The 13,045-nt window shown below is 37.4% G+C and overlaps 1 protein-coding gene across 1 annotated transcript in view; it reads right to left on the bottom strand.

Moving 5' to 3' along the window:
- Positions 1-13,045, bottom strand: part of DOCK3 (dedicator of cytokinesis 3) — a 206,776-nt gene that overhangs the window by 74,911 nt on the left and 118,820 nt on the right. Inside the window, 2 exon segments of the mRNA XM_050904891.1 lie at positions 9,102-9,227; positions 12,839-12,927. Of these exon segments, the coding sequence (XP_050760848.1) occupies positions 9,102-9,227; positions 12,839-12,927 (215 nt within the window).

Genomic DNA, 13,045 nt, shown 5'->3' with positions numbered 1-13,045 from the left:
ATGCAAACATACTAAATGGCAATATATAAAAATACAAAACATTAAAATAACGAATTAAACCCTTTCGAGGCAAGTATTTTGTTAAGCAGCCTCAAGAGACTAAATAATGATGTAATGGAATGGTTATCCAGCAAAGCAGAGGCTCCTTGAATGTCTGATTTCTTCCACTTGGAGAAGCTGATGCAGTTAAATCTGTTTATTAATCAGAAGCACAATGAAATAGGCAGCATTTGCTTTCAGGCAGTGAGGGACATCCTTTTGTGTCTGTCAAAGCAGCACTTCAGATTCTTCTTGAAGTCTATAACCCCACAGAATTTGTTCCTTAATCTACTGTAGGGACAAACAATAGAAGCTTTCAGTCCTGTCTTTACTTTCATTTTTATTTCTGGAGGTAAGTACAACTTTTTAAGCATGGAAAATACAGCTCTGTAGCTGACATTCAGTGCTTTCTGCTAGGGACCCTCTATGAATGGGAATCTGTATGCAAAATGTCCTCCTTTTTCCATCAGCCTGACGCTCACGGTGGATTCACACAGAGCTGACTGCTTGAAACGCCTCACAGTTAGAGGTCTGAAAATGCTATGCTTCATTAACGGGAAAAAGATGACAGCAAAAGACCTCAAATATTTGATCTGTTTTTTCTCATCAAAGAACAGTCATCAAATGCAACACTCCACAGTCCACAACAGAGAGAATTGTCTGTGCATTTTTCTTGCTGTTCACAACCAAGCTAAGTTACCTATATGTTGACTACAGGAATATCAAGGAAATACAAAACTCTTCACAAAAGCTAATTTAAGTAGGGACTTTTGTTTTGAAAATTCTCCTGCTTAACAGACTCCATCCTTTTTCCTTAGCAGTTTGCACAATGAGGAAAAAAGTTTCAATTTGTATGCTATAACTCTTAATAGAAATTAATTGTACTCACTATAATTAGCATTTTGGAGCTTTCTATTTATGACCTCTTTTCTGGAAGACAGTCTGGCTACACAAAGTCCAATGTCAGATTGCAAATCATTTTCTAGCCTAAATTAAAGGCAGCATTTGGTTATATATAGCATCTTATCTTCCATTAAGCTTAACAGGAGGGATATTACTGCACTAATTAAAAAAAAAGCCTTTGGGGTGGGGGGGGTAGAAGAATCTAAAAAACAGTGGATTTGCATCAAAATGAAGAAAAAAGAAGGGAAAAAGTATTTTAGTGAAGTATAATGGTGCACCTCCTCTTGTAAAAATATTGTCTATTAAATCTTAAAAAAATAGAAAAGGTCATTACATATAGTAAAAATAGGAAAACAAGTGTATCTAGCAAAGACAAAAAGCATTTAACTGTCAGGTATGGAGCCCATCAGTTTCTTGAAAATCTGGAGGTAAAACTACAAACTCAAACACGTTTATTTCAGTGAAAATAACCTTACTACAAAGAAGTATCTCCTTTCCCCAACATACTAGTTAGCCACATCGCTTACTGAGTCCTCACAAGCCTTTTTTTTTCTCCAGTTGCTACTTTTTTTTGAGGGGTTTGAGCTCAGGTGCACTAATGGGCTGCACAGAAACTAGAGCAAATGCTTGAACACCGAGCAGTTTATTAAAAATTTTATTTTGTGTGTGCAAATTGCAAGGCTAGAGAAAACACTCTGCACAATGCCACACAAGTGCACGAACAGACAGCGCAGTGCAGCTTGCATGTGACTAAACAAAAAGCGTGATCAGTACGATCAAGAAGTGATCCTTGTCAGCTCTAGCACAGAATGACAGCTACATATCAAGATAAAAATCTTGGCAGATAGAGCTTTTCCCACATTTAATTCCATTGTAAAAAGAAAAAGATAAATAAAGAACTTGTCTAACAAACCAGACAATTCATGCCCTCTGCGTGGCAAACTACTGTATGAACAGTATCGGCTCTGAGGTGACAGTAACTCTTGCATTCTGAGAGAAAAACAGTGTGGTACACCAGCTTGGATCACTTAGGCCTCACATCTTCACAACTAGAGCAGTGCAGATCATAAAACTGGGTTAGCTGTGGCCTCCTGTCATTAGTACAGGAATAAAAAAGTGCTAGAAGGCTAGTGGGCCAAAGTATTTATAGACTAAAACCTGCAGATGACATTTTAAGCTGGGTCTCTTTGTGTTAGATGGCTGTCAAGGATGAACTGAAAACCTAATGAGAGTTTTCAGAATGGTATTTGTTTTAAAGCCCATCTCTCTACAATTGTTTTCAATTTAAAACCAAATGTAAACTGCTTTTTAGAATAAAATACATGCAGTTCTGACATATGCAGTTACTAATTCTTTATGAAATGTCTTGAAATACAGTATTTTTCACAATAATAAAAAAAGAATTATTTTCTGATGTGTTATGCAGCTCTTCCTTCACCGTTATGGGGGTTTTGTTTTGTTTGTTTGTTTTAACCTATTTACAAAGCCTTATGTCAAATGTACAATTGTTTAAATTATAAATCATAAATTATAGCTTTGGGGGGGTTGCTTATGTTGAAATGAAATCCTCTCTCACATCACCTGAAACTATTTCAACGGTAATGGGGGAAAAACAGGAGTGGTGGAAAAGGCTGCATGAGCCGTTTATCGATTTTGCATTTACAATATAAAGAAATGTACGGGAAGATTTCCAAATACTTATTTATCATTTTCAAGACTTAATAACATTAAGTAGTACAATGGCCAATAATTGTCTCGTATCTATTAGAATAAGCAGGAGATTTATCCTGATAAGATTTGTAGGTTTTCCACTAGAAGAATAACCAGTTACTTGAACTGGAATGTAGTAACAATTTACAGAAACCATCTTCTTTTAATCTGATATTTTTTATTCAGGGATCCTAAAAGATTTCGTACGCTGAGGACAGGAATGGCCCCTGTTTTATACAGGTGAATACTGTGTCAAAAAAAGGGTACATAATTCACATAAGTTCGTACAGGAGAAAGAGGCAAACAAATCTCTGACATCTTGATTCTAGCAAATTTGTTTTCTAACTGGTCAATGTTCTCTGACTTTGTGAACCTGTAAAGGACACGTAACATACCCCTGTAAGCTGGGGAAAAGTGGCAGCTCACAACATATAGGATGTGCAGGTCTAGTTTCAAGTAACTTAGTAAAATAACTGTATTTATCCAGAGAATCTTCATTGGATTTTTTAAACTGAAAGTTTAATCTTTTACAATTTAAGCAGCCAAGGGTACAAAACCAATCTATATATAAAAATTAGTATTTATGTCTATATTTGTTAAATTGTTGAGATGGTCCTATTTAGTTAGGGCCCAACACTGTGATATGCTGTCTACTTGACTCTACCACCACTGGGTTTAGCATCTTTTTGAAAATACTCGCATTTTACAGAAGAGTGCCAATAACCTCCAGAGCGTGAATGGGCAAGAAGGACATTGAGAAACTTTTGATTGATTTGATTTGAACTTTGAGAACATTGAGGAACAATTGAGGAACTGAAGGACTCAGAGTATCTTCCACAATGGCTTATGAAGAAAAAACAAAACCATACATTGATGTCCTATATATAAATGAACATCCTCACAACTAGAGTAAATCAGCATCACCCCACTGACTTAAATGAAGTTACAGCAGTTTAAACCACTAAGAGTTTGACTCTAAGAGACTCAGTCCAGCAAGTAAGTAAAATCTTTGAAACAAGCTATAAAATGTAGAATACGTATATTCATGGGTGGTGGTGTAATGTGCTTTGGCTCCGTTTGTTCTAGCTCTTTACTCTTCTTTCTGGCCAAGAGTATCATATTAAACCAGACATTCCCTTGATGGACAGCTCTCCTCTGCCGTAGCTTTGGAGGCCACTGCACAAGGGCAGGGTGCCAGTAATTGGATTCTGATCTCAAACAGCACACTACACCCTTACTTTAAGTTCCAACTTTCTCCAAATGAAGAACATGCAACTACTTCTGAAGTGCAGTAATTTCAACACAGACGAGGCTAACAGAACGATGCCCGCCATCAGCTTTGTGATCATCACGTTATTTTTTCAAAACAAACAGACTAAGGGGAAAAACTGACAAAGTGCACTGTATGGGAAGGGTCTCAAACGCCCTCTGGCCTTCTTTCTGGCTGACCGTTACGGACGTGTTCTCAATTACACCTCAAAAGACGAAGAGTGCCAGGCCTCACACGGCATGATTCTCCCTTGCTCTAACAGCGAAGTCACCTTTGACACTGGTGTAAAACTGCTGTATTGCCCGCTGTATGACTACTTGCCTGTTAAAATTAAGCAGCCTGGTATGGTCAGACAGTCTCTGGGAATCGCATTAGATCCATTTCAGCACTTTATTTCCCTGCCCTTTCACCAGTCAGTCACTAATTTTTTTAAGGCCTATATTCTTGAAATAGTTACAGTATGCAACTGTTAACATTATTGCAAGTAATATTACAGCAGCAAGGGGAAACAGAGCTTTTATCTACTGCCTGTATGGCAAATTAAATTAACTTTTTTTGTTTCTATAAAGAGAACGTTATGCAAGTTTAACTCTGTGTGTTCCTCTAGCTTTCAGTGAGCAGAACACTCAATTGTTTGAAGGGAACAAAATACTTACTAGATTATTTGCTATCCATTGTTCGGCTTCTGTGTACAGAAAAGAATTTATACAATGCTCTTTTTAAATTCAATGATTTCCCTGAAACAGTTTCCTTTCAGTAGTAGGAAGTTGATTTTTAATATTTTTTTTCCTTACCTCCTCCAACTTTCCATTTCTGCAAGTTTATTTATGACAAAACTATTTTTTAGTCTCCTTGTAAATGCTTTTTGGGGATAATTGTTACATAATTATGTCTTCTAGGCTCGTTGACTCTCTTGCCATGAACATTCTGAGAACAGCTGATGGATTTGGCCATGTCCGTTTCTTAATGTGTTTTTGCCATGACTTTGTGCTCACTGACAGAACAGATACTCAGACGTTTCTCACCTTTGCTACCGATTCATCTGTCACGGCTACTAAATTTGTCTGAAACACTGTGGTATGAAGAGAGACTGATAAAACAAAATCTACGCTTCTTTGTTACCAAAGTTTCCCTATGATGTCATGATTTGCTGTCTTTACCAATCCCCAACATTCCATGAAAGACATGAAAATGGGAAAAAGCAAGCAATAAGCAGACATTACACAGAAAAGCAGAAACTTACACCCAACTATCTTCATCTCTGCATCAGAAAGAAAGAGGAGAGAATAAAGGGAAAGGGAGAGAAGCCAGGAAATTAAGACAGGGAGAGAGAAAAAAAGAGAAAGAAACATCACTCACAAGTAGAAGATGAAGCATGCACTTTTCATCAGAGGATCAAAGTAAAAGACAGAATACTTATCAGCACATGGGGAAGGGAAGGGATGTCCTTTGGGGAACTGACAAACGCCATGCCTATGCAATAGATTTCTGATCAGCAAGTTCTGTATACAAATAAAGTTGCAATCCAAAAGGCAAGCAGCACATGCCTCATTGCTTTTATCTCTGGGGAAAGGTAAAATTGTCAGGATCAGATGGACGGTCTTAAACCCAGTAGCAATTTAGAAAAGAAAAAAAAACCCACAAATGAACAAAACCCCACCACACCTCTTCATGAGGCTGGTTTGACTGAATCCCTTCTGATTCGGACAAAAAAGATAATTAAAGTCTTCATAATGCTCTTCTCAGATCACAACACAGTATGAAACAAAGAACATTTTATCTTTAGAAATGAAGAGAGGCATGGTTATCCTGTAGGGTATTAATCTTGTTCTGCATAAGCATGCAAGATATAAGCACATAAAGACCGGTTGCACTTTCTTTCTTAATGATGACCAGCTACCACTTACGTTGCTCATATCTGAGTGAGGGAAAAAGAGGGCTTGATACAGGAACTAATGCTACTGTTCAGAAAACAAAATGGGATAGGAACACTGTGTGATAAGTCACAGCTACGGTATTTTAACAGTTAAGATGTGTACATGTGAAAGGATTTCCTATTAAAAAAGAAAATGAAAACGTTAAAACCTAGGACCAAGAAGATTCATTTGAAGTGCTAGAGCTATTTACTTTTTAAAAATAGATTTCTTGGTTCAGCAGAATGATCACTGCATATTTTAACGCTACTAGGCGACATAGCCTTTATTAATTTATTCATAAAAACATTTTTAAATCACACTGCCTTGAAAAATCTGCATCCACTTGCAAAATACAAGCCATGAACTTCCTGTGCTCTTTTCTGAAAGAGGAAACCCTGTCTTTAATGAGAAAGAAACAGTTCTGAAGCAAAGCAAGGAAAAGGTAGTTTGACAAAGACAATTAAAGCAGCAGACATGGTCGAGAACTGCTAATGTGCATGACAGGGTTGGTTTTTTGTTTGGTTGGGGGTTTTCTTGTTGGTTTTTTGGTTGTTTCCCCCCTGAAATGAAATATTTTCTAACTTTAGACAATACTAGTAAAGCTAAGAAAGAATGTTTGATTCTGGCTGTAACAACATAAGCACAAAGTAAATTGATAGGCATTCCTTGTTCATGTAGCTTGGCTAATCCACCTGAAAGATAACTTACTCTGCCCAAACATTCTATCCTGGACATCAGGTAAACTCAAACCCCAGTTTGAGCTATTGTTTTAAAAGCAAACAACAGGCAAATATCTGCTGTCACTTGAATAATGTCAAACATATTTTTATTTCCAAAAAAATTGATAACTAAGTAGAATGAACACTGTTCGCTGCATCAGTGAAGTTACATTATATTTTAATCTCCTAATTTTTCCAGAGATTTCATTATCCTGGAGAATACCCAGAATAATCAAAATTTTTGTTTAGAGCACCATTAATGGCTACCTCTCTCTTCATATCTCATCTCCACTCTGGCAATGTCCTAATTTATCATTACAGTGAAAGTCTATTCACACTTCCGTGGCTGCCTTTCTTTTCTTACTTGGTGTTTAAAGACATTTACAAACTGCCTTTCTCCACAAATGTAGGCCATTTCTTTTCCAAATACAAATGCCTAAAGCTTTGCGTCTAAACTCTATATATGCAGACCTCTTGTAGCCCCCTTTGAATCAAGGAGAAGTTCTGGGTGTCCAGCACCTCTAGAGAGGGGCAGTAAGCATTTAATAGCAGAATGGTGGTCCTTTCACACATTTGTTTGTATCAATCAGTATTTTGAGCAGATCTATATATGTATGAGCCCAATTCCAAATAGATTATCATCTTAAAATCCCTGTGTTTTCTACAACAAGAATTGTGGTTCTCACAAACATGACATTAGCAAGCAACTGTGGGCTTTTGAAGAATACCATTTTAAAACTGATGGGCTGACCCAAGCTGGGAACATCACTGCCATACCTGTATAGCGAGCCTTACAATGGGAGTGCTGCAAACATACGCTGTGGAATCTGGTTTTAATTTACTTAAATGTCCAAGGTCTCTAGGCTGAATATCATAAAGATCATAATAATATACTTAAGATTTGGTGGACATCTTTCGCACCGAGGCAGTATTTTCACTAGACTTCTTAATTAAGAGAGAAAGAAAGTTTGGAAATTTAAATTAGCTGTAAAGAATAGAGAATTTTTAAAGTTTAAGGTAGAAGCACTTTTTGCATGAAAACTGCTAACCTGCTTGTTCAAGCCCTGGACAAAAGCATTGCCCAACAGCAGAAGTACAGGGAAGACAGCCCACTGTGTCAGCCTGCAGAAAGAGGCTAGGGCCCAGAAAATGAAAAAACAATTAAGGGGAACACTGAGGCCATAAAGCTATTCCTCAAGCTTGCTAAAATGCAGCGTTCTGAAGCGCCCAAAGGACAGCTCTACACATAGAAATGGAGGATAAAGCAATTCTTGCAGGAGAATCAATTCACTTATACCGGTATGTAAATGTTATTTTTGATGTTGACTTTTCTAGCTGTGATCTAGCCATTCTAGCTGACACATCCAGCTGTGATCTCAATTACAGCAGATCACCTTGCAGCAGCTGTATCTGCATATCAACATGCAATATTTAATCTTTTCTCTATCTGATTGCTTTGGGTTAAGACTGGAACTGCTATAAAGTCACTAAAAACTAAAATTTATAATTGGCTTTATAGCCCACATCCTCTGCTGCTCTATTACTTTCAAGTTCGTTAGTAAATAAAACACATTGTTCTAAATCCTTTTACTTTAGTTTCTAGAAATTCTTCCCACCTACTCCCTATTTTTATTGTGCTTTCTGAAGAGCCTCCATAATGAGGCTACAACAACTACTTTTGATACTGATGTGTCACTGCAGTCTTTCGAGTAATAAAATCTGATACTTTTCCCATTATGCTTTCATAAAATTTCCCATGTCTGCAAAGTCATCCTTGGTCTTGGTTATCATGCATAGCAATGAGGTAGTATTTCAAATGCTATACATGCAATATAATTAGTAAGCCCATTTCTTACTACAATGTAAAAATCAAGACAGCATTATGCCAGGTTTTATATCTATTGATTGCATGACTGGCTAGGTTCCAGTTTCCTCCCTAAATGAACTCTTGGCTATGCTGGGGCTACCTCAGCTTGTGCCAAAACAAGAAGCATCTCAAGGTGCTGCTCCACACGTAAGGAGCAAACAAAGTACAGCAATGCTTCAGCCAAGACAGCTGTTGCACAGGCTAGGTGCTCTGTAAGGCCAGCTGGAAAATCAGACCACATCTGCAGCCTCGTGTATTGTCAACCATTACAAAAGGATCATACTAACTCCAAAAATCAAGGTGGCAAAGTGGAAACTCTTTTTCCAGGCTTTGGATTATTGGGAAGAAGAACCTTCATGCATTTTAAAAGAAACATCTCTATGCTTAGCATACCTGAGAGATATCTAATTGGCGGGGGATGTGGGGGGAATATCAAAGTAAGCTTTCCAGTTCACCTTCTATACATGTGAATTTAACACCTTCTATTATTATAATGTTTGTTGATTAAAATGTTTTAGCATGCCTCCCTGAATCTGGAACTGGCATTTACTGATAAATAAGGCAACTCTTCTATTATTAATCTTCTTCAAGTAAAGCACTCATCCCAGTGGTGCTTGTCTAGGAGACCATGAGGAAAAACATGATCAATATTTTAAGATTAGAGCTGTTACGTTTACCTGGCATTATAACATCAGGAAAACCCAGCTTCCTGGTAACAGAAACACCTCTGTTAAAGATCATGGGGTTTTCCCTTCGAATCTGCTCCATGTCGCCACGAAGAAGCTGAAGAGATATTATAAGTCCTGGAAAAAAACCGAAAGATGTTCATTTTTTCAGACCTCAGAATTAGATGTCTGTATATACAAGGCATGCAGGTAAAATAATACTTTGCTCCACAGCTAATTTAATACAAATATATAAATACAGAGTTCTGTTCTCCCTTGGAGTAATTTAAAACTGAAATGGAAGAAACAAAACTGCTTTAAGGGATCCGTTAAGAGCATAACATTATATTACAATACAATGATTTTAAAATCAGAATACTTAATTTCACAGAGATGTGACAAGTTACAGTGAAGTACTTAGCATTATTTCTGTTCCTCACATCCAGCAGGTTACAACACATGTATGAGCAATGCCACCTCTATCTGAACTACCACATCACACAATGCCGCAGAACATCTCTAAAGTGTCTTTAATCCTGCTTAATACCATAAAAAAAAAAATAAATCTCAAAGCGTATCTGTTCCACTTGTTACTTTAACTATTTCATACAGGAATGTTGATTTTAATGAAATTCCCTTCAGTACCTCTACGTGTTTCAAGAGCACCAACTGGTCAAACCGACTTCAGCAACTAGCTCTTTCAATGCGACCCTTTGTTCAGCCCATCAACTGAATAGCTTGACTAGGAATAATTACACGGTTAATCTCAGTCTAACTGCTTTCTCTAGTTGCTTTTAATTTATAGCATACTACACCCGTAAAATGAGGCTAATGTATTGGGGTAAAGTTACAAAGTCAAGCATTATGATACCAGAAAATGCCAGGATTAAGCTCAACCATGCAAGCTTAGTCTCATCTGCTGAGCATACATTACCAGCTTCGCATATCAATGTGAATTACTTTCACATAGTAATTTTCCACAATCTTTATCTCATTCAGTGAATGATAGTTAGTCAATAGTTCTTTCTATCCTCTCTGTTCACTCACTGGAACAACACATATGAAAACAAACACTGCCTGGTATACATATTCTTGCATGAGCCATCTAAAGTTCTACGATTTCCTAAGTTAATATATGGGCTTTGCGAACAATATTTAGTCGGCATTTTCTTAGACAAGTTACTAAGGGAATGAAACCAGTAATATCATGTACCTCTCACCCACTTTCTGCTCTCTTCCCTTGAAATAGTTTTCAAGCCTGTTGTTTGGCTTCAGCCAAATTTGGCAAATAAATAGATATCTAGATAAGATGAAGATTGTATAAGTTTTATGAATACTGGGAGTTGGGATAAAAAAAGAGCATAAAGCCTTAAAACGAAGGAAAAGGGAGGCCAAGCAGCCAGCTGGACAATCAGCATGTATATACCCAAAAGCTGCCAAAACATGCACTTGCAACTGTCCAGCTAAGTAGGCAGAAGAGTGCTGGAAAGCACTGCAGGGAAAACAGAGGCTTTATAACCACGGAAAAAATTCAAACCCTTTGAATACCATGTATGAGTGTACATCTGTGTGTGCATGTGCTACAGAAGGTTTAACAGAACACAGGAGACAAGTTCATTAGAAATCAGTCTTGACTATTTTTGCCACTTACAGAAAAACTTGTTCATTTTATATCCTCTTTTGCTATTAAAAACAAACAAATGAAAATAAATTCAAAAAATTCTAGCACAAAGGACTGGAGCAAATTTGGAAGTTCCAACCTCCCCACACCCAACACCCCCAGTACTTAACAAATAGCACCAGAATTAATCTACTATCTAAAAAAATCAGCCACTAGAGGTAACAGAATATGTAATTTTCCAGCATGGTATTACATATATTACTTATGTGACACCCTCCCACATATTCACCCCAAAAAACTTCTGCCTAGCTTCTTGCTCTCCCCAAGAGGTTTTGTAAATCTGCTCTCCAGTCCTTTTCTACCCAGCCTATCCTTCCAGTTTTGTTCTATTCCTTGCAGCAGATCTGAAGGACTAATTTCCCAGGACACAAGAGCTGGGAAGGTGGGGAGAGAGAACCACAGAGCTTTTCTTCAGGGAAAAGTCACACTTGTGATTTGAGCGTTTTCTCACTGAAAGAGCAGGTTCTGAGAGGCCCAAACTGTATTACTTACGCTGAAATCGTGTCAGCCTGCAATACTGCCCCTCCCACCAGGACAATACCTCTGCCAAGTTTCAACCTCCTATTCCAGAGATGCACTAGATCTTAATGAAATGTTTGAAATAATTACTTCAAAAAGCCAAAGGCAAGGGTAAAAAGCTATCTGTTTCCCTTTCTTTCTGCTCTTCAAAAAAGCTCATGCTTGAAAAAAAGAGTTTTAGGTAGACGCCTGCCATTGGAAATAAAGGCAAACAGTCCAAGTGTTCAAAGTTATAAACAATTCAGGAAAATGTTTTAACAAAAAGGGGCGGATGACCTTAACTGTAACAGGAGGAACAGCAGGGAAGGAGACCAGCTTTGCATATAATAAATTTCCAAACCTGAAAACTGTTTTATTTGCTTATTGTTGTGCTTAATATCTTCTATGGGAGTGTGAACTGCGTACTCCACTACAATATCTCAATATGCAAACAAGTGAAATTAAGACAATATCAGTATTCGGACATCAGTATGCCGATGAATCGTGCACTTGGTAATGAATGCAAAACTAGCTGTAACGAAGCAGCACTGTATCCTATCGGCTGGTTCATTTGGCATGGAAGAGTAATGATATCATTGAATTAGCAAACTACAGAAATCATTACATGAGGTAACAAGATAGGACAAGATTTACTTTCCATATTTAACTGTCATGAACTAGGAAAATAAAAATAGATTTGAAAGGTGGCAAAAACTCTGCCAAGACAGTTATTCTCCTCAACTATGTAATGAAACATCTGATACTGAAACTATCACAGAGTCTTGTTCATAATTAATCTGCAAGTACGAAAACATTGCTTATTTTCTGGACAGTCAGAATTTTCTGAACAATCAGACAGATATGTTAGACAAATTTAACCTCTGCCTTTGCTTCTGTTGACAAGGATGCTCTCCTCAGGAGAGCAAGCCTTAGATACGTGTTGCACCTGGAATTTTCAAGGGAATACAGGATGAAAAGGAAGACAGTTTTACTCAGGGGAATTCTGATGAATAAAATTTAAAGTCTTCATTTCCTGTGCAGCCAAGTCTGGTCACAGTAACTTAGGCCAGTGTCACAAAAAAGGAGTTCTGCCAATGCTGACTGCTGCTTATTTTGTATCCTCCCGTGGGCTAGCAGCTTCCACAAGCATAGATATACTCAGTAACTATAACAGCCAATAAATGAAGACTCGCAGAGTAAGCCAGTACTACAGCAGGCCACTAGCTGTCTCCACTGCTGACCTCTCTTGAGGTAAAATAACACTGCAGATATAACGATGAAAGAAATTTAGCATGCTGAATTAATACTATTGTCAGCCGTATCTGGGAAGGAAAGATAGCAGGTGTTTTTTTTAAAAATTCCTGGTTAAATTGGCAGACGCCATACAGATTTTCACCTGTAAACTGAACGTGAATGAATTTTAGCTAAACTTTTAAATCACTACAAGTAGAGAAATTCAGCTATGCATAATCTCACATTTCACTGAATTTCTCTGCTATAAATAATTAGCAGTTTCCTAAAGGAAATCTTCAGCTGTTATTATGACAAAAATGTACAAATAAATATTTACCATAGTTTGAGCTGGGTGCTGTGTATTTGGTGCTGGACTTGCGAATAATATTTTCATGGATCTGGCACCATTCATTTTCGTTGTTACACCTAAAATAAAAGAACACTAATTCAAGTTAAAAGCTTTCTGCTGAACCATCTTAGGAGAGGAGAGTCAACTTTGCTGTAGAGATAACATGAAAGGTTGTGGGGTTTTGATGAGTGAGAG

The sequence above is a fragment of the Gymnogyps californianus genome, chromosome 13 (assembly GCF_018139145.2).
Source record: "Gymnogyps californianus isolate 813 chromosome 13, ASM1813914v2, whole genome shotgun sequence".
NCBI classification, from domain to species: domain Eukaryota; kingdom Metazoa; phylum Chordata; class Aves; order Accipitriformes; family Cathartidae; genus Gymnogyps; species Gymnogyps californianus.
The sequence above is the reverse complement of the archived record's forward strand: the minus strand, read 5'-3'. Positions and strand labels throughout refer to the sequence as shown.